Source organism: Callospermophilus lateralis, chromosome 4, assembly GCF_048772815.1.
Source record: "Callospermophilus lateralis isolate mCalLat2 chromosome 4, mCalLat2.hap1, whole genome shotgun sequence".
Lineage (NCBI taxonomy): Eukaryota > Metazoa > Chordata > Mammalia > Rodentia > Sciuridae > Callospermophilus > Callospermophilus lateralis.
The window spans coordinates 138,045,631-138,068,429 of NC_135308.1; the positions used below are offsets into that span (position 1 = coordinate 138,045,631).

General features: G+C 37.4%; 1 protein-coding gene and 1 pseudogene across 5 annotated transcripts in view; one reads left to right on the top strand and one right to left on the bottom strand.

The window, feature by feature from the left end:
* Poc1b (POC1 centriolar protein B) overlaps positions 1–22,799 on the bottom strand; it is an 86,487-nt gene that overhangs the window by 54,721 nt on the left and 8,967 nt on the right. For 4 of the 5 annotated variants that reach the window (XM_076854923.1, XM_076854925.1, XM_076854922.1 and 1 more), the window contains exons 3-4: positions 9,908–10,079; positions 5,438–5,617 (exon numbers count right to left, since the gene is read on the bottom strand). In XM_076854923.1, coding sequence (XP_076711038.1) covers positions 5,438–5,617; positions 9,908–10,079 — 352 coding nt within the window. Of the gene's footprint in view, positions 1–5,437; positions 5,618–9,907; positions 10,080–15,290; positions 15,331–22,799 lie in introns of those variants that run through there. The other variant, XM_076854926.1, reaches the window with a different exon arrangement.
* LOC143398772 (U4 spliceosomal RNA) lies at positions 18,338–18,465 on the top strand (annotated as a pseudogene).

Consider the following 22,799-nt stretch of genomic DNA (forward strand, 5'->3'; position numbering starts at 1 on the left):
CTTTATCTAAAACAAGTTCCCATATACACATGAGTCTGCTTCTGAGCTTTCCATGACCTACTTTTTTTAATTCTGTACCATTATGACCATATTTTAATTACTATAATTTTATAGTATATTTTAAGAATTGGTTGGACAAGTTTCTTTTAAATTCTTGTTCTTGTCAATATTTTTCATGGCTAATCTTACACACTTATATATTACATCCATGTAAACTTGAAATTAGCTCCTTAGTTTCCACTAATTTCCTTTAAGAGAACTTCCAGTTCTGGCCATGGTGGGGAGAGTAATGGTTATCAGACTTGTTCCTCAATGATAAACAATCATACAACTGGGCAAAATACATGAAGTAACTATTTTTAAGCACTGGGAAGAGATTTAGAGCTGTGAATCTTGAAACACAGGAAATGTGTGAAATGAGCATAAAATCCATTTTATACCAGATTTCTTCCTTGGGAGTACTTTCCAAACTATGGTACATGGAAGTAGAGCCCAAGAAAATAGCAGTCTTACTGGGCAGAGAAACAGAAATAGAATTCAAAACTCCCAAATTCATTCATTCTTTTCTCTATCATGGTGCTGGTGATCACACTCAAGGCCTCGTGCATGTTAGGCAAGTGCTGTATGGAAGAACTAATCTCAGCTCTGATGCTCAAGTTCTATCCACAGTTTGCTGACCACCAGGCATTCAGTTGAGACCCTAGAAAGTTCAATGGCACTATACCCCACAAATAAAAGCTACTCTAAATCCTTCCTACAAAAGCTCAATGATCCATGTTTCAGCAGAATCTAGCTGGTTCAACAGAAAGTTAGTTCCTTATCATAACAAAACAATACTTTTTAGACAATGACAGCAGAATATGTATTCTCAAACATTTAACAATGTTTGGGAACACAATAAAAAAATCACAGGACATACAAAGAAGGAAATTTTCACTTGGAAACTACATAGATGTTAGCAGATGAGGATGTAAAATAATTTTTGCAAATATGTACAAGAATTTAAGGGAAAAGATGGGCATCATGAATGAATATATTGGGAACCTCACCAGAGAAATTAATGAATAAGCTTAACAGCAGACTGAACACTACATAAGAAAGGACCAGTGAACTTGAAGAGAGGTGAAAGAAACTATGCAAACTAAGCACAGGGAAAAAAAGTTTGAAAAAAATGAACAAGTCTCAATAAACTATGGGATGATGACGAGTGGTCCAAATATGCGAATTTGGAATCTCAAAAAGTGGTAACAAATTAAGGAAGAAAAATATATGAATAAAATACAAAAATATTTCCAAATATGATGAAAAAATAACAATTTTTAGATCCAAATAGTTCAATAAACTGCAAGAAAATAATTCCTAGGTCCATCGTGGTCAAATTGCTAAAAACAAAAGATCTTAGAGCAGCAGAATAAAAAAAGATACATATACATTACAGTAAACATGACTGTTGCCCTCACAAAAAAAGATAATACAAATCAGAAGAGAATAGAACAAAGTCTTAGTCCATTTGGGCTGTATAACAAAATACTACTTATGAACAACGTAAATTTATTTCTCACAGCTCTGGAGGCCAGGAAATTCAAGCTCAAGGGGCTGGCAGACTTGTTTTCTGGTGAATATATTTTTTGAAATATTATATATAAAATATCACAAAATTAATTTAAAAGTAGACTGTGATAAGAAAGCATACTATAACCTCTAGAGGTTACCACTGAACACAAAAATCGGACAAAGAAAAAAGCTAAAAAGTCAGTAGAGGAGATAAAATGGGATACAAAGAAATACTCAGTACAAAAGGAAGATAAAGAAACAACAACCAAATGGAATAGAAAACAGTAAGATGGTAGACTTATGTCTAATCATAGTTACATACATTTAAATGACTATGAACTCCAATTAAATAGCAGAGATTGCAGATTCAACTACTTACTAATAAAGTTACCCTCTGGCAGTCAAATACATAAAGTGCATTCAACAGGTGATAGTAGCTACTGACAGTAGCAAATTCCCAAAACTAGGTGCAAATGTGTGAAATGACTTGAATACCACCTACAAGGAACTACAAAATCTCTATCAGGAAGAACTGAAACATGAGAGCAGCTAATACTTAACATTAATTGACTCTTCATTAACTTTAATCTTCAAAATGACTACATGATGAAAGTACCTCCTCATACCTATTTTATAAGGGAGCAGACTAAGGCCTAGAGAGGTTAGCTAAGTGACCAGGATCACATGACAGTGATACTGAATCCATGGAAGATACTATATCCACAGAAGGAGGTGTCCAGCAATAGCAGGAGGCAGAGTCAGTGGGCAGGTCTCCCTTCTGGACACTGGATTGTACCTGACCTGCAGAAACAGTCATGCATCATCCTAGCAGGTGTGGGGGAAAGGCGGGCCCATCTCACTTTTGAACACAAGGAAACTATCCATCAAGATTTTTCAACAAACTTCTCTTGCTTTATAGTTCCAGGCCTCATTAAACAACCTCTGATTACATTCTGACTCTGTTGGCAAAGTAAGAAGGCCCTAATTAAGGCATGCAAAAGTTCTAGGCCCTCTTGCAGTTACCACTATCATTAAATAAGTAAACTGGCATCTGGTTTGTTTCAGAGTCTGCTAAATTTATTAAGCATGACTCAGTTCCTGCTGAGTTTTCTCACCTCTGGATGCAGTCTGAAAAAAGGACTTTAAGTCTTGTAGATTTTTAGAAGAAAGTCCTGGATTAGGATGATTTCATCAAGGTTAAATTCTCACAGGAAGATGAATAAATAATCTGGGGGCCTGAGTGGTCACTTGGGCCAACTAGTCATTCATCTGTACTGTCCTGTCCTAACTACAATAAGAGGAGTCAAGAAGAAAGATTATAATAAACATATAAGAAAGAATTCAATAATGCTGTAGGGCACATATATAAAGTGGTCAAAAAGATGAAATCCATTAAATTTAACCAAATTATTTACCAAAGAACATTCCCCCAGGGAGGCTGTTTCATTTCCCCATTTCTTCCAATGACTGATATATGCATAGATCTGAGAGTTATCATAAACTAAACCACCTTCATTCTTTCTGGAAGGAATATACTTGATAAATATCACCTATTATTAGAGTGTAAATGAAACATTCTGTTTGCTTAGTTAAGTCAATATTCAATGTTTTTCCTTATTGCCAAGAACTCTGGTGAGGGACATAAGTCATGATCAAATCAAGTTACATAATGTCTTTAAAAACTCAGGAAGATGTCCAGTGATAGTGATGAGACAGATGGCTAAGAGTTGTGTAGTGACCAGCATGTGGGAGGCACTATTCTAGGTGCTATCTCTATATTTACTCATTTAAATATCTTAACAACCTATGTGGTAGGTTACTGTTATCATCATCCTAATTTAGAGGGAAGAAAACTGAGACATTAAGAAGTTAGGTGACTTCCCCAAAGGTCACATGGCTGATAAGTGGTAGGCCTGGGTTTTGACTTATATATTGAGGTCCAGAATCCATGTTCTTAATCACATGCTATACGTTATATATAAAAATAACACTGAGATTGCCAGAGTCAAAACGTGGGTGAGATCTTTAGGGAAAAAAAAAATCTATTGACTAACAGTATGCTTTTCTATCTCAGCTCATTATCCTAAGTTATAATCAACACCTCCTGAGCAACAATGTCCCACTGAGACCAAAACAACAGAGGAGAGTATAGGCTGTAAGAACAGATAGCCAGCTGGACTTAGACTCCCACTCTACTGCTTCCTACCTAGGGACACTTGGCATGCTATTTATTTCACACAGCAGGCACAAGCAGGGAGGGTGAAGGGTGAATTCCTCCCAGTGACCATGCCTGTGAAGCACCCCTTCTGTGAAGACTGTCCTTTATCCCAACACCCAGAGTTTACAGTGGGTACGACACTACTTCTGGCCAAGGAAACTGGCCCAGTCAGGCAGTGGAGATGAATTGAGGAAACCTCAGCATCTCACTGCCAGGTGAGGGATGGGCACAACACGCCACATGAGCCCAGTCACCAGGGCCCTTTTCTAGCAGAAGCAGAGAGGATGGGCTTTTTCTTCTCTAGTTACAAAGCTATGAGGATTTGGAGCTAGCTGTGGCCTCAGTACTCAAGTGATTGACAGAATGAAGCCTCCATATGGAGAGGCCAAGAGACAGGATACAAAGTCCCTGGTTCTAGACTTTCCTTCCCCACTCTGAGATTATCAAACACATTAGTCAATTAATTAACCACCTTGGAAAGAGAAACTGAATTTATCTGGGTTTCTATTATTTTCAACTAGATGATTACAAAACTTAACTTTGAAACTCACTTTCCTCATCTGCAAAGTGGGGTAAATAAAAGAGCCCTTCCTGCCCAGGAAGTTCTGATAAGGAAATGAGATGGGTGTGTGAAATACTTTGGCAGTGTACCTTCTGCACAGGAAGGGCTTCATGTCCTTTAGCAGACAGCTAACAATAATGCCTACAGTAGCATTTGTTTACCATCAGACTGTTGCCAAAGATCCTGGAGTCCTTCTTGCCTCTGTCACATTAATGTAATAGCAAGTACTGTTGGTTGTAACTTCAAACTATTTACAAACCAGCCACTTCTCATAATCTCCACTACTCCCGCAAGGATTCAGGTAGGGACTTGTACTGCAACAGTTCCCTAATAACAACTCTCTTCTTTTGACAGTCTGTTATCCACGTAGCAGTCAGGATGATCCCATCCTATGAAAGTAGAAGTCTGAGAAAGGAATATGCTACAGTGGCATCTCTTCTCATTAAGGTACATGTCAGAGCTGTTCTTGTGCAGGGCTTTCCTACTCCAGTTCCATGCTTCCAGCTCCTTGATTTTCCTCCAACAAACACCAGGTTCCCCCTTCCTTTCACAAAATTCTTCATGCTTCACCCCCTCCCTTCCCCTAGCTTTGTGAGGCCACCACTGAACACCTATTTAAAACTTCACACCCACTTCCATCCTAGCTCTGTTTCCCTCTATATTATTTACCACCATCTGACATACAGTATCTATTGTCCTAATGTTTTAATTGTCTGTCTAGAATGAAGTTCCATGAGAGCAAGTGATTTTTTTTTTAAAGAGAGAGAGAGACAGAGAGAGAGAGAATTTTTAATATTTATTTTTTAGTTTTCGGCGGATACAACATCTTTGTTTGTATGTGGTGCTGAGGATCGAACCCAGGCCACATGCATGCCAGGCGAGCGCGCTACTGCTTGAGCCACATCCCCAGCCCCAGAGAGCAAGTGATTTTGAGTGCTTTGTTTACTATTGGTCTCAGCACATAGCTGTCACACAGTAAATATTTGCTGAGTGACTGAATGAATATATCTTCAATCCTCTTTCTCAAGGTTAAGAAGCAAACATGGGCTGCAGCAGAAAAAGGTGGGGAGTGGAAGTCTTATTATGAAACTTTTTGTACTTACTTGGCACAGCGTACCCAGTGTGTATGTCGGTACAAGGAATATAAGAAGCGCTGGCGGAACATGTTCCATACTTTGATGGATTTATCTTCAGAAGCTGTAACTAGAAACTGGCCATCAGATGAAAAGTCCACACTTCTAACTGGAGCTGTATGAGCTCTAAATTCTGAAGATTTCCCTTTTCTAGAAAGAGATCATTTAATATTAATAACTCATTCAACTTAATTATAGTAAATATTTAATCGGTGTATAGACTTTGAAACATACAAAACAGTTTAACTCTTGTAAAAAAAAAACATAACAAAAGTATGAGAAAATTATGTTGTGCTGTATTCTTCATAAATATTATCTAATATTGATGAGGTAACACAACCTGCAGTCCCAGTTTATACCTAAGGCCTTGCTTACCTTGTAGGAGCAATCTTACATGCACAAGCAAAACAAAAGGATAACAGCAAAAATCTACATCAACACTGAAATTTCAGATTTTTTTTTTCTGGTCTAGGGAGGCAAAAACATAATAAAGGGAAGAAGTATTTTGAGGCATTTGAAAAGAAGCATAAAAATAGTTTAATTGGATCAGGCTACATAGTGTTGGAGTTATAGGTTTGGGAATAATACTTTGTGTCAGTATTCCTAAATTCTCAAGCCATCTTCAGATGACACTATATCCAGGACTTAACAATTTTTCCATTTAGAAAATCATATTTGTATTAATGATACATGATGGGAATATTTCCATAACTGTTTGAAAAAGATCGGGCAACAGAATTTAGTCAGACATATACATCTGTCTCGAATTTTCAAATGTTCACCCTGATGTCCCATCATCTGAACTTCACCCTGTATTTTTCTACCTTGGCTGATTAGAGCAACATCCGCCTATTTCCAAGCCAGAGGCCTGGAAATCACTCTCAACTCCTGCCACTCCCCACTTCCTCCTATACCCAGTAAGTCAATAAATATTATCGTTAATTACCACTTCCTAAATATTCTCTGAATACCCTCTGCTTTATATCCTGGCCCTGCTTGCCTTCAGGTACATATATATCCTCAATACCCTTCATCTAGATTATTGCAAAAGCCTCTTAACTGGCCTCTCTGCTCTAATCTTCTATCCCCTCCTCCAGTCACCTACATACTGTGCTTATTACCTTGCTAAAAGTGCCACTCCAAGCAAATAAATCCCAGTGTAAACATGGTCATTGGCTCCCTCCATCATAAAACGCAACACCGAGCTCTTTGGCAAGGCATCCTACCATTGCACTGAACTTTGTACTCAGAATGGTCACAGTGCTTCAAACACACCTCTGCCTTCTCAGGCAAGACTCTTTCCCTGTCCCCAGACCTCCTTGACCAAGCGGCACAGGTTCAGTTGCTCCCCATCTGCTGTAACTATTATACCTACACTATATGGAGACTTCTAAAAAATCGACCTGTTTCTGTTTACTAAGCAGTAGGCTTTTTGAGGACAAAAATGATGATCTATTTATCTCCTTAAGACCAGCACCTAGCACAATGTGGGACATTGAAAAGAACTCAATACTTTTGTTGAATTCCACTGGGAAGAATCAATACTTAAAGGTTCTTAGATTTAACCTGGCTTGCTCGTCTAGTGCCCTATAGAAGGCAAAGGTGACTTAATTATTAATCTCTATCACCCAGCATCTGATATTCCATCAGGAGTAACTGAAATCAGTATAAACAAAAATTAGGAGGGAGGGCTGGGGTTGTGGCTCAGTGGTAGAGTGCTTGACTCACATGTGTGAGGCCCTGGGCTCAATCCTCAGCACCATATAAAAATAAATAAAATAAAATAAAGATATTGTGTCCATCTACAACTAAAAAAAAAAAAAAAAGTTAAGAGGGAGCATTCAGAGACTAGTTCAGTGAGGTCTCAAGTAGATTTCCATGAACAGAAATTGAAAGTATAGTTTGGCCTGAATTCAAGCATAAATCCTGGAGATAACAAAGACAAGACTTGGCATCTGCAACGATGGGAAGTTATGAGATGGCCAGCTAGTACCATCAAAATCTCCCCCTACTCTAGCAGCCCATCTGCTAGCTGTCCTTCTGAAGGGCCTCTTTCTGAAGGCCCTCCTCTATGCTGCAGGCTGACCTGACCACTGCATCTTGTCTCAACAGTAAGCAAATGAGAAACAAAGATAGAAGTGCTGTGATCACAGCTGTTTTTCCTCCCTGTAAATCTGGGCTGGAGTTATGACTTACTAGGAGCAAGAAAATAGGGCAGAGGTGACACTGTGTGCTTCAGGCCTACCTTGAAAAGTCTGCAGCTTCTCCCTTTATTCTCTAGGAACTCACCTGTCATTTATAATAAATTTGAGGTCCTCCTCCTGGAGGGGGCGAACCCAAGGCACCCAGGCCAAAAGCAGCCACCAAGCCCAAAGGCCTGAGGCCCATGAGGGAGGCCTTAGACCCATCTAACCCTATTTCCAGGTTAACAAAGCTGTGTGAGTAATCTCAACATACTTCAAATGGGGCAGAAGAACCACCCAACAACCAATGAAATTGTGAGAAATGATAGTTCTTGTATATTAAGCTACTAGGCTTTAGGGATTGTTATGCAGATACAGACAACTGATCACTGATGCATCAGCTTTCTTCTTGTTGCCATGATCCACCATTACTCTAACCCCACTGCAACATCATTTAGAAAGAGCAACCAGACATCTACACAAACATAATAACTGTACTTTGATTAGGTATTACAAACTAATGATTCAGTGTGCTTTTATCTCATTTATCTATATACAGTTTGTTTAGTTTTCCTTGAATTAGCAATAGGAAATTGAGGCTATGCTGTACCGAAGATTTAAATAAAGAAGAATAAGAAAAGGCATTGAGGATATAGCTCTGTGGTAGAGCAAGGTGTATACAAGGCCCTGGGTTCAATCCCCAACATAGTAAAAAACAACAACAACAACAAAAAAAAAAACAAATAAACAAAAACAAATAGCAACAATTAAACTAGTCCTAAATCCCCAAAGTTAAGGATTTGGAACATGCTTCTCCTTTAGGACTCCAAGCCAGTCTCTCCCTCTTCTACAGTATCATCCACATTATCATTTCATCATGTCACTTCTTTTTGATAGTTTTTACTACCATCATATTTCTCAGCATGGAGTTTCCCTTAGATGGTGGCAGAAAAATGTGCCCACTGGCAAGGGAAAGCCCTGTGAGCTTTCCTTCATTTGGTAGTACCTAGGCCTGTTCAGTCACATGCTACAAATCAAATTCTACCACAAAAGGGTCAAGGAAAGTCTCAAATTCTTATCCTCTAACATATTTATGGAGGGAAGCGATATGATGTGTGAGATTTGTTCTAAAAATACTTCAGAAATAAAGTGGGGGGGAAATGAAACAAGCTTGGCAGATAACTGTTGAAGCTGGCTGATGAGTATAGTGGGAAAGTTATGCTATTTATTTTTTCCTGTATCTTTGAAAATTTTCAAACTTAAAAATTTGAAACTTAAAAAAAAATCATGGAGGGAAATTGCATGGAAATGGAGGGAGACCCTCAATGTTATACAAAATTACATATAAGAGGTTGTGAGGGGAAGGGGAAAATAAACAAGGAGGGAAATGAATTACAGTAGATGGGGTAGAGAGAGAAGATGGGAGGGGAGGGGAGGGGAGGGAGGATAGTAGAGGATAGGAAAGGTAGCAGAATACAACAGTTACTAATAGGGCATTATATAAAAATGTGGATGTGTAATCGATGTGATTCTGCAATCTGTATTTGGGGTAAAAATGGGAGTTCATAATCCACTTGAATCTAATGTATGAAATATGATATGTCAAGAGCTTTGTAATGTTTTGAACAACCAATAAAAAAAATTTAAAAAAATTAAAAATCATGGCTTCATAATTGTTTAAAATAACTGGGCAATCAGCTATGGCTTGAAAAGTTTCTTACAGAGAGATTCGGCATAACAGGATATGACCTTAGCAAACACAATGGACACTTTCGTTAGAAATGTTTTTTAATTAAAAAATTCTGGAGCCCCCAAATAAATGTTACTGATTAAAGAATAGTCCTGGCACAGAGATCCAAGAACCCCTGAAGGGTTCATGAATGGGCGTTAGGAAGTTCAAAAAACATGAACTTTTGACATACGCTGATGTGTAGCTTTCTGGGGAGATAATCGAAAACTTACATCAGATTTACAAAGAGATTGCTAACAACAACCACCACCCCCAAAACACCTGAAACGTATTATGCATATTTCCATATTGGAAACAATTTTCAAAAAGAAGACATGAACTAAAGAGGCAAAACTTGTATGAAATAGTTTGACTTTGAAACCAGGGCAGCACACCTGGTATGTGACCAGATTCAGTGCAAGTAGCTGGGAGTGGAGGCCTTCCCAAAGAGTGCACTGGGAGCAGCCAGGTTCCAGCCTTCTTTCACATTCCTAAATCCAAAGTATATCAAGCATTTGTTTCTCTTACTTATCAGGAATCCAAAGTCTCACGGTTCTGTCCCTTGAGGCAGATGCGAGTAGGTTTCCAAGGGGAGAAAACTGCACACTGGTTACAACATCCTTATGACCCACATATCTGAAAGCTCTAGCTTGCGGCTTCAAATTCCATAGCATGAGAAACGTATCCCAAGAAGCAGTAACTGTCAAGAAACAGAAGAACAAAACCACTGTTTGTTAAAATGCAAACATAGGCAGATCTCATTACAATGGGAGGCACATCTATTAACAAGGTGTCCTGGTAACAGTGAGGCGGCAGGCTGCAGGGCTGACCAGGTAACAGCAAAATTATTTTTAAAAGATACTCAAAGCTACATCATGACTATGCAAAACTGGCTGTGTCCTGTGTTACCACACAACAGAATAACTGTGCCCAGGATTAAATAAGAGCTTAGAACCTATTTACTAGAGGAAGACAGCACAACAGAACAGAGTGCTCAACACTGAGGGTCAGCTCTGTCTCTTACCCTCTGAGTAACTGGGAAGCTGCTTACCTGATCTTCCTGATGAGGGCTGTGTATGGTTTTGGTTGTTGTTTGTTTGTTTTGTTTTGTTTCTGAGAGGGCAAGATGAGATAATTTTAAAAACTATTTATTTGGAAATAATGTCACACACAGTTTATAAGAATAACAAGTAACATTTAAAAAAATCCCTTTATCCAAATACTTCTGTTAAATTTTACCCTATTTGGCTTATAATTTTCCCCTTTCTCTTTGTACATGAACACTTACATGCACACACAGACAAAAAAAAAAAAAAAAAAAAAACCCATATAAATTTTTTCATGAACTATTTGGGAGTAAGTTAGGTAAATAATGACACCTTGATTCCTCAATGGTTTTGTGTTTTCCTAAGAATAAGGACCTATTCTTGCCTACCCATAGAACAACTGTCAGTTTAAAAAATTAATCATAGATGCAATATTTAATCTACCAACTGTATCCTATTTCTGTCAATCAATCCAGAAAGCTTTTATATCTGGACAAGGTGATGTTAAAAGTCTTCTTCTACTCTCAAATTTTATGACATTCCATATTTAATAAAGAATCAATGTTAGATATTAGCTCTAAAAAATTCAGAAGAAATACAACTGATCAACAAATATATGAAAAAAATGTTCAATATCTCTAGCAATTAGAGAAATGCAAATCAAAACTACACTGATTACATTGGGTAGAGAGATGTGATGGGAGGGGAAGGGAGGGGAAGGGGGGATAAGAAGGGCAGCAGAATAAAATAGACATTATTATTGCTTTATGTATATGGGTGACTGTATGACCAATGTGATTCTGCAACCTGTACAATCAGAAAAATAAGAAATTATATCCCATTTGATTTAAATGTATGAATTGTCAAGATCATTGTACTGTCATGTGTAACTAATAAAAAATAATAGAATAAAAGAAAAAAGAAAAAAAAATAAAGTTCTGAATCAGGCCAGACTGAAATGCTTCAAAATCGAGCTAATACTCTAATTATAACCACAGATTTCCCTAACAAGTTGAAATTTTGATTTAAAATGCAGTAATCTTGAATTCTAGCCCAATCCTTATCTTCTAGAGAAAGCACATTCATTTAGCATAATTGTTCAACATAGAATTTATTAAGTTCTATGTCTTCCTGCTCTTAGTTGGATGTGTTCTTTTGGTGTTCTGAATTCCATTTAGATTTGATTCTCCATTTGTACAGGTTGTTATTATTATTATTAATGTTGGCAAGTAATATGTTTAATCCCCTTGAGCAGCACAGGATGGGCATGGAACAGGTAACATTTTAATAAATGTATAAGTTTTAAATAAATAAATGGAAATTAAAAAAAAAAACTATTCTGAGATTCCATCTCACTGCATTCAGAAGGGTAATTATCAAGAACATAAGCAATAATAAATGTTGGTGAGGATGTGGGGAAAACAGTACACTCATACATTGCTGGTGGGACTGCAAATTGGTGCAACCACAAAGAAAAGCAATATGGAGATTCCTCAGAAAACTTGGAATGGAACCACCATTTGACCCAGCTATTTCACTCCTTGGTTTATAACCAAAGGACTTAAAATCAGCATACTATAGTGACACAGCAACATCAATGTTTATAGCAACACAATTCACAATAGCTAAATTGTGGAATCAACCTAGATGCCCTTCAACAGATGAATGGATAAAGAAATTATGATATATACATAATGGAATATTACTAAGCCTTAAGGAAGAATGAAATTATGGCAGTTGCTGGTAAATGGTCGGAACTGGAGAATATCATGCTAAGCGCAATAAGCCAATCCCAAAGAACCAAAGGCCAAATGTTTTCACTGATATGCAGATGGTAATTCACAATAAAGAAGGGTGGAGGCTAGGGAAGAATTTTAGAGATACTTTAGACTAGACAGAGGGAGGGGGTATAGGGATAGGAATGATAGTAGAATCAATAGGACATTATTACCCTATGTGCATATATGATTACATGACCTGTGTAATTTTACATCATGTACAACCAGAAGAATGAGAAGTTAAACTCCATTTATGTATGATATGTCAAAATGCATTGTACTGTCACGTCTAACTAATTAGAACAAATTTTAAAAATTTAAAAAATACATGATGTATATATTCTGCATTGGTTTGTTTCTGAGCTACACAAACACACACATATTAAAAAAATTAAAAAGCTCTTAAGAGAAGGAAAATGAACGTGATCAATGGTGAAAATAAATGCCTTAGCAAGGAATGAGCAAATGAACAAATGAAAGACAGATCTATATATGATATGCATATAATCCCCCAAAAGTCCCAATAATAGGAATCAGACAATGAGAATCACTAAGTCTATAGAATGCTGAGAAAGGATATAACTTTGTCAACTTGAAATACAACTAGCATCACTATTAGAGGAGAAACAGAGCCTGGCTTTATAAGGCTATTGAAGCCCTATAAGGTTGTTAGCCAACATGTAAAATTCACATGGACTTAGCTTAAACTTATTTCCATGTAAACAGTTAACATGAATTTATAAATTTTAAGCTACAATGCCACTTAGCAACCTTTAAAAAAAAACACAAAAAGTTGATGTTCCATTATAGCTCATCCAAATTATAAAATATTCAAACCAGGGTCTAAATTATCTGGGACCAATGTAGACAAAACAGGGAAACAATGAATTATCATATGTGTCATGCTTAGTACCCTACTGAGTTTTAAGTATCATGCAGCAACAAGATATATACAAGCAAAGAATCGCAATATAGTAGGGGAGACATCGCTAATATCATACACATTCAGAGGACTTTTATGTATTATTTAGTCTTGAATAGTGGATGAGGTGATTTAAGTGGTCCTTTCTAAGGAAAGTACATCTCTGTCAAGAGCTGAGTGAAATGAAGAATGATCCCATGTGGAAAACTGAAGACAATAATGAACTTGGGAGAATGAGGAATGGTAAGGAGGCCAGAGTACCATGGTGGAAGGGAAGGGGAGAGAATAGTGGAAGGGAAGTAGCTATTTTATTCTAAGTTTAATGAGAAAGTGAATTATTTTATTCTAAGTGCAATGGGAAACCATTGTATGATACAGTTTAAAATATTTTCATTCTGCTATTAGGAAGAGAGAGTCTTTTCAAAAAATCATGTGGGGTAAACTAGATTTTAAGAAGAAAATGAATTTTGACTTTATATTATAAATAAAAATTACATACAGAATTTAACTTTGCATATTATATACAAAAAATCATCTCTAGGCAGATTATAGATCAAAATGTGGTAGGTTGGGCTGGGGATGTGGCTCAAGTGGTAGCGCGCTCGCCTGGCATGTGTGCGGCCCAGGTTCAATCCCCAGCACCACATACAAATAAAGATGTTGTGTCCACGGAAAACTGAAAAATAAATATTGAAGTTCTCTTTCTCTCTCTTAAAAAAATGTGGTAGGTAAAACAATAAACTTTTAGAAGAGAACAAGTTATCTTCATGACCTTAGGTTAGGCAAAGACTGCTTAAGAAGAACATGAAACAATTTGTAGTATACTAAAATAACCAAAATTATTCATTGAAAGAACTACCAACCAAGTGAAAAAGAAAGCCACAGAGATGATATATTCATCCAACATATAATAAAGTGTGGTTAGACAGAATCTACCAATCTATAAAAAAGTACATGATCCAATTGAAAAATAGGCAAAGGGCTTAAAATAGGTCTTCATAAAAAGAGGCTATCCAAACAGCCAATAAACATATGAAAAGGTGCTCAATTCCACTGGTGATCAATAAAACACAAGATCACAACGATATATTGCTACATGCTCACTCAGAATTGTCACAGTGAAAAAGATCAAAAGTAGCCATTTTATTCCTAGTTTAATGAGAAAGTGATCCTCAAACCTTGGTGGGGATGCAGAATGACTAGTACTCTCATATGACTCTACAGTTACATTTCTAGATACATATGCAGCAGAAATTCATGTTTGGCAAAAGGCATGCACAATAACATCGGTGGCAGCACTATTCAAAACAGATCAAAACTAGAAACCAACTGTCCATCAAAACAAACTGCCTACACTCATGCTGCATAACTCCCGTATGATTAAATTTCATTTGCATGATGTTTAAGAAGAAGCAAAACTAACCTATGAAGTCAGAAGTAAATATAGAGATTATTTGGACTTCTATAATGTTGCAGTTTGGATAAGTGTCCCCTAAAGGCCCACATGTTAAAGGCTTGGGCACCAGCCTGTGGTACTATAGTGCAGTGATAGGACTTTTAAGATGTGGAGCCTAAGGGAAGAAAGTTAGGTTAACTGGATATGACCTTGAGAAGATATTGGGACCTCAACCCCTTCCTGTCTCTCTTTGCTTCCCAGCAACCACAAGGTGACCAGTTCCCACCGCGAAATGCTGTCTCACCACAAGTCTGAAAGTGACAGGGTCAACCAACCATGGACGAAAACCTCGGAAGCTTATGAGCCAAAATAAATTTATCCTCCTTAAAAGTTGCTTACCATAGTAACACAAAGCTAATGCATGGCAATATTGGTAATGCTATTTTCTTGATTCAGGTATTGTTAAATGGGCATGTCACACTGTGAAAATTTATCCAGCTATATACTTATGATTTGTGCAAGTTTTGGGCACACATCTATTTTTCAAAAAAAGAGTTAGAAAAGATATAAAAATGATCACTCTAGCTATTATGTGGAGAATATAGTGAGGATAGGGAGATAGAACTGAAGGAGGAAATCAATTCAGAGGTTTTACAATAATCTAGTCAGTGTAAGGTAGCAATCTGTATTAATCAGGTTTGTGTTACTGTGACTGTAAGAAATACCTGACGAGAACTACTTATAGGAAGAAGAGTTTATTTTGGCTCACAGTTTCAGAGATTTAGTCCATAGGGAGCTGACTTCATTGCTCTGGGCCCAAGGTAAGGCAGAACATCACAGTGGAAGGGCATGGTGGAGGGAAGCTGTTCTGTTCAGGAAGCAGAGAGAGAAAAGAGAGGCGGCTGCAGAGAAGACGCACCCTTTCCAAGGCACGCCCTCCCCTCCCCCACAGTGACCCACCTCCTCCAGCCACACCCCACCTGCCTACAGTTAGTACCCAGGTAGTCCATTTGAACTAGAACATACTGATCAGGTTACAGCTCTCACAATCCAATCATTTCACCTCCAAACATTACTGCAGTAACAAAAGAGCTTTTGGGGGATACTACATATTCAAATCATAATAGAGTCCAAACTAAGTTTGAGGACATGGAAATAGGAGAGGTAGTTAAAAGCAAGACACATTGTAGAAGTAGAGTCTAGGGGCTTGTTATTGAATTAGTAGTGAGGGAGAGAAAAAGAGAAGCAGCAAAAGTGCCAGGCTTTTGGAAGGAACACCCAGAAAAATTCTAAAGCCATTTAATGAAATAGGAAGGGCCAGAAGAGAAAGGGGTCTGGAATGAAGCGGGATGGTGTAAAAATCAGGAGTTTTAGACATAGTGAGTTTGAGATGTCAACCAGACATACAAGTAGAAACATCAAGTAGGAAGATGGATATACCCACCTGGGGCTCAGAGAGAGGTTTTGACTGTACAGTATGGTAATTGAAAGGACAAACTATAGAATTAGACTTAGGTAAGGTGGCATTTCAGAGATCTACTAAATACGAGACACCTGAAACAAAAATGTCCCAGTTACAAAAGTGTAGCCCAGGGCACACTCTATATTTTCTTCTAAATTACAGGAACACTGAAGGGGGAAAAAAAAAGACTACTAAATATAAGAACTCCATGAAGCATTCTTACTAAAAATTATGAAGGACCAATGCTGAATTTTCCTACTTAGTTCCTTAACCTTCTCTCTTATAAAAGAATTACCCTACCAAATTCAATACCATTATGATAAAAGGTATTTGATTTCTGATGTGAATGGTGTACCGTGTCAACGTGGCATTTCCTTTCATGTTTCCATGGAACCACACCCTATATAAACATTACCACATAACTTAAAATGTCAAAGCTTGTAGCATTCATCACCCAACTGGTCTATTTTGAGATAAAATGCCAAAAGAAGGAAGTTAAGAAAAAGATTAGCAAGAAAACCTACCAATCTAAAATAAAAAAAAAAAAAAACTTTATATTTTCTTTGTATATGCTTATACATTCTTGAAACAATAGTGCATTATTTCAAGAAATCCTTATTAGGACATCTGAAAGAACAAAGCCCATGCTCTCCTGGCCTACTGCTTTGGTGCTGGAAGTGACAACACAGAACATACTAATGAGAACCATGATTCTATCCATGCTGTCCCCAAAGCTTTGTGTTATCTTGAATAGCAATAGATTTAGTTAACCCAAGCTCTCTCATTCCTTGATATAACTGAAACCAACTGCAATTACTTAGAAGTTTGCTCTGTCTGGAATACTATTTTCTAAAAAAGAAATAGTACTGCCTTCAGTTTCTGTGAGTTTTGTTAAATAACTCATTTGTCTTTTCAAATGGTAAAACATGCACCTGATACAGAACTCCAGTATTACAAAAGCGTACTTAATGAAACCCCTTTCCACTCCATGGTCATCACCTGAGAGGCAACCCACATTACCATTTTGGCATTACCATTTCCTTGGGAATTTCTCTGAGCTTATAAGAATGGGTGTGTCCATTCTTATGTACTTTTTACACAAATGACAGTAAACTGTACTTGCTCTTTTGCATTTAGCCTTTCAATTCTCCCCTCCCTCTGCCTGCTTAGTACCACTTATATTTTGGAGATCATGTTTCGTTAGTACAACTCCCTTATTCTGTTCTTCCTCTATTTTTGGTAAATTTTTTATTTTGATAATTTTGATAATTTCAAGCATACATAATAAAAATTACAAAGTAGTACAAAAAACTTCCACACAATTCCTACCTAGATTTTGCCATGTTTTACATTTTGTCCATTTTCTTTATCATTTTCTCCCTACATAAGTACTTTTACATATGTGTATTTTTTAATAACAATTTTCAATGAAACTAGAAACATAACACCATTTTACTACTAAGTGATTTGTGCCTATCAAAACTCATGCTGTGGTTTGGTGCCTAACATGAGAGTGTTAAAGAGGTAGTAGGTCCTTTAAGAGCATCTGGGATGATGAGTGATTTGAAGACTGTGAAGGCTTTCTTCCCTACAACGTGGGCATGCATGTGTGTGCTCACATACATACTTCTGTGGCTGCTTCTCAGGAATCCTGCCATACAAATTTCAGCCTTATCAGTTGTCCCAGAACTCTGAAGTCTGCCTCCTCAGCTCAGCCAGGCTGCCACTGCTTCAGTTTTATTTTCTCTACTGTGTTGCTGGAAAAGTGTCCCTCTAAAAAAAAGTCAAGGTGATCCAGAGACTCACCTGGTATGTTCGTCTTCTTGCAAGGATCATCATTTTGTACTTTCTGAAGCTCAATGCTTGAAAACAGCTGTCTCATATATTTTGCCTAGTTTTACAGTTGTTTCATATACCAATTACTGCCATGACTGGAGGCATAAATATGACTCACTCCTCCTAATAGCTGTATAGTGTTCTATGTGTAGCTATGCCTTAAATTATTTAACCAGTTCGCCGTATTTAGGTTGTTTGCAGTCTTGAGCTTTTTACAAATGATGCTGCAATGTGCAAGTGTGATTTCCAATGTATAAATATATCATTATGACAAGTTCCTAGAAGAATTATTGCTGGGGCTGAGTCCAAGAGCACATACATTAGAAATTGCTGAAAAGGTTCATGTCCATAATGAAGTACTTTACATAACTTCACAAATTTGAATTATATTCCTTCTCAGGCCTTTTCATTCAATAGAATCCTGATAATTCCACTACCGTCAGAGAGAAATTCTTGGGTGTTTCTAGGATATCAAAAGTCTTCTTATATATTTTATTTTTCCATTACATGCTACTATAAGCTTTGTGCAGTGGCAGTATCATAGCCAATGAGGTTTATCCCAAGCATGATTATTGCTAATTGAAAACTTTTCCCATTACACCCTACTATAAAATCCACTACTGGAATTAAACTCAGCTTTCTAGTTTAGAGGCGTATACTTTCTGGTGCATTTCCAGCTTCCTTCTGGTCTTTGGGTCACAAAAGACATGCTGGACTGCCTCTTGCAGGGACAAATACATGAGGAATTCTAAGGAAATCAGTGGAAAGGAGATCTCTATAAACACTTTAAGAAAAATAAAAATGTAATCCCCAGGCAAACACCTTTATAAACCAAGATGGAACTAAGAAAGAGGGTTGCACAATAAAATGACAATACTCCAATCTGAACTAGATAAACTTTAACCCTCTAATACTGTCAGAATTAGTTTGTGCTATCCATGTACTGTATAACAATTTAGCGGTGGCATTAATTTACAATTAATGTACCCTGAATGAGGAAATAAAATGCATGTTTTCTTTCTAGCTAATACTTTATAATAGCTTGCTAGTGTTCAGTAGGATTAAAGGAAACCGTGGGCACTCTAAAAATAATCTTTAGAAATGACAATCTAGAGAAAATTAATTTAATTTATTCAAGTTCCACATGTCTTTGCAGACTCGCATACAGAACTTCACTGAGTTATTATTATAGGCCTGGTACTTTTAAATACTTCATGTGCATTCTTTTATTTAATCCTCACAACAAGGCAGGTAAATATCATTATTCCTATTTATAGATAAAGAAAGGATCTTAGTGAGGTTAAGTATCTTTAGATGGAGAGTGGTAGAGCTCAACTTTCAACCCACTCCTATCAGACTCCAAAGCCTGGGCTTTCACCCAAGAAGCCAATACTTCTCAAAGTACAGAGGATTTATGGATTATCTTGACTAGAATTACTGAGGACCTTGTTAACAATGTGCATTTCTAGGAAAGTCAGACATTCTTCAAAGTGAAAACCAGGAATATAAATTTTTGACAAGTTTCTCACTTCTGATGTACATTAAAATATGAGAAATACTGCACTCTGTGTTATGGTTTGGATGTGCGGTAGCCCCTAAAAGCTCTTGTGTGAAACAGTGCAAGAAGGCTTGAAAGTGAAATGAGTGGTAACTGAAGGCAGGTAGGGTATGGCATTGCGGGTGAACCTTTGGAGTTTACATTTGGTACCTGGTGAGTGGAGTCTTTTTCTGCTTACTGATCATCATGTGAGCTGCTTCCCTCCACCACATCCTTCTGCCTTGATGTTCAGCTCCACCTCAAATCCTGAGGAATGGAGCCAGTCACTTATGGACTGGACCTCTGAAACTGTGAGTCCCCAAATAAACTTTTCCTCTGATTGTTCTTGCCAGGTCTTTTGGTCATAGAAGCACAAAATCTGACTGAAATACTTTGAGATTGCTTCTCACTGGGTGATTTTCTTTAGCACCTAAATGTAATTATTAAAGCTAAAACAGAAGCTCAACAAAGCTATTACACAGATAGGCTACCTTCAAGAACCATAAAGAAAGAGAATTTCAGGAAACTTTCAGTATGGTTTCACAGTAGGGAAAATAACTTTTAAAATCCCAAATATGACTCTGCTGCTATTCTGTGAAAAAAAAAAAGGAGAGACTGACTTGTTCTTTACCATCATTCTTTCTACAAACATCCCACATGGTAAAGCAAGAGATTGAGTCAACGATGATGAAACTTGAAGGAGAAAAGGGGAAAAAGTGACAAAGTCAATATTAAAATTATATATTTTAAATGGAAACTTTCAAGGTCCAGCTCAGATTCTGCAAACCATGTGAAAATCTTTTAATGTTTGTTTAAACTTGAACGTGGCTCTCTGGGAAAGAGAAGAGTTATGACTATAGAATCAGACTCTGAACCACACATAACCCACCTCTACTTGTTATTCTATATAATTTTGGGCAAATTACTAAATTTTCAATTTCTGCATCCATAAAAAGTGATGACCATATCTCCATAAACAGTTGTTTCTTCCATTTCTTCCTTTTCATCATGTCCCTCCCCAGCCTATGAAACCCAAGATCCCACATTTCCAAGAGGCCAAGGAGAGGCAGGGGTCACCATGTTCCACACTCCATTTCCCCCAGTTATGGACAGAAGTTTGAGTTTTCTGTCTCTGTGGTCATAATCATTGTGCAAACTTGCACTCCCATATTCCCTTAGCATGTTTTCTGTTCTTCCCAAAAGCTACCTCTGCGCAAGAGGAACCCCCATGTGGATGATCTCCCTTATAGCCAACATATTCCTCTCTGAAAGTTCCTCCTCTTTCTTAGCTATTCACATCTTGACTCTGACTCTGCTTGGGGACATCAAGTTTCCTGAACCTCTCTCAAGCAACAATAATTTTCTCTTCCACATTTCACCTACTTCAGGTCACAGTCTTTCTCTCTGTTCCATCTGCTAGCATTATTAGTTCTTTCAACAGATATCTGACTTTTTTGACATGTGGGGGAAGGGCATAATGCTCAGTATCAAATCTCCAAATGAGGAGCTAAGATTCAAATGGAGAACCAGGCAAATAGATCATATATAAGTAGGGAAATATATAAATAAAATTATAAATACATAATTTTATTTTATTTTTTTCAAAATATACTTTTAAAATTGACACATATAATTGTAAATACTTGCAGACATGTATACAATGTGCAATGATCAGATCAGGGTCATTGGCATATCTATCAACTCAGATATATTATTTCTTTGTGTTAGGAACATTCAAAGTCCTCTTTTTTAGTTACTTTGAAGTATTCAATTTAAATTTTTAAACTGTATCAAGGGAACTGGAAGATAAAGCAGGAAGTTTATAATGAGAATTTTGTGTGGGAGTGGAATACTTAATGTAGCTACAGTGATCAGGGGTATTTTAGGGGAGGCATGAAGGACAAGGAGCAAAAGGTGGGGTGGTGAACAGTTGGAACAGAGAAACATTATCTCTCCAGAGACTTTTATTTCATGCCTACTCAGCGACCTTACCTTGTCACCAGCAGCACCTGAACACTTTGCAAATCACTAATCAAAACTCCCAATTACAACTTGCTTTCCTTTTCCATAGCTTCCATATTACCTAGAATTCCAATCCAAAGACCTGTATTCTCCTTGAAGGCTCCCTTCTCACCAACTTCATTCATCTCACTATTCACTTTACAGCCCATCTCTTACACACACCTTCAGTCCCTTGATTCTCCCTTCTTCAAATTCCCCTGGCAAAATCCCAATCACTCTACTTTTTCTGAGACAGACTGTTCCAATAAGAATTTGCTGAACACTTCTCATTTGACAGACTGGAAACACTGTAAACTCACAATCACTCATTTTGCAAAGATGTTCTACAAGGCAAAGTGTGTGCAATTCTCTATAAATTTCCTGCCCCACTCTCTAATAACTAATACCTTTTCCTATTCAGCATTTCTACCCCACTCTAGACTTTGACTTTCAAAGATCCTGTGAAATGTCTTTCCCTCCTATCTGATTATTTTTTTTAGATTATCTTGCTATCTCCTTTTCTGATCTGAAGGTTGTATCTATTTAGGACTTAGACGTGGGCCATTTGCTGTTAATGTTCTATTTTTTTCTTGAGTGATCCCATCCCTTCCCATGACTTTAAATACCATCTATATGCTTGTTTTAGTCAGTTTTTTTGCCACTATGATCAAAAGACCTGAAAGAACAATTTTAGAGGAGAACCTCAATTTTAGAGGTTCATACACTGCATGCTTCATTGCTCTAAGGCCTAAGGTGAAGCAGAACATCATGACAGAAGTGCCTGGTGGGGGGAAGTAGTTCAGGATGTGACAATCTGGAAGCAGAGAGAGCTTCACTCACCAGGGACAAAACATATACCCCAGAGGTATACCCCCAGTAACCTCCCTCTTCTAGTCACACTCTACCAGCCTACAGTTACCACCCAGTTAATCCCTATGAGGGGATTAATGCATGGATTAGTTTAATACTCTTGTAACACAATCATTTCACCTCTAATCTTTCTTAAGAATTGTCTCACATGAGTTTTTGAGGGACACCTCATATCTAAACTATAACAATGCTTAGAACCCCCAAATCTCTCTCTTGCCTCAAGACAACCATTCTAGTTTGAGGGCCACCAAGCTAGTATGAATCACTGCTATCTCTTGTTGATATTACTATAAAAGTTCCTAGAAGCTTTCTCTACTAATAGTTCAGTCTCTACATAGTAGCCAGGGTGCCCTTTCTGAGGTCTAAATGAGATCCTGTCATTCCCTTACTTAAAACACTTCAACAATTCCCACAACTCTCAGAACAAAATTCTCAAATATGTCCCAGTGTCCTATAGCTGCCATAACAAATTTAGAGGTTTAAATCAACAGAAATCTATTCTCTCACGGTTCTGGAAGTCCCAAGTGAAGATGTTAGCAGAGAGGCACTCCCTCCAACAGCCCTAGAGTAGA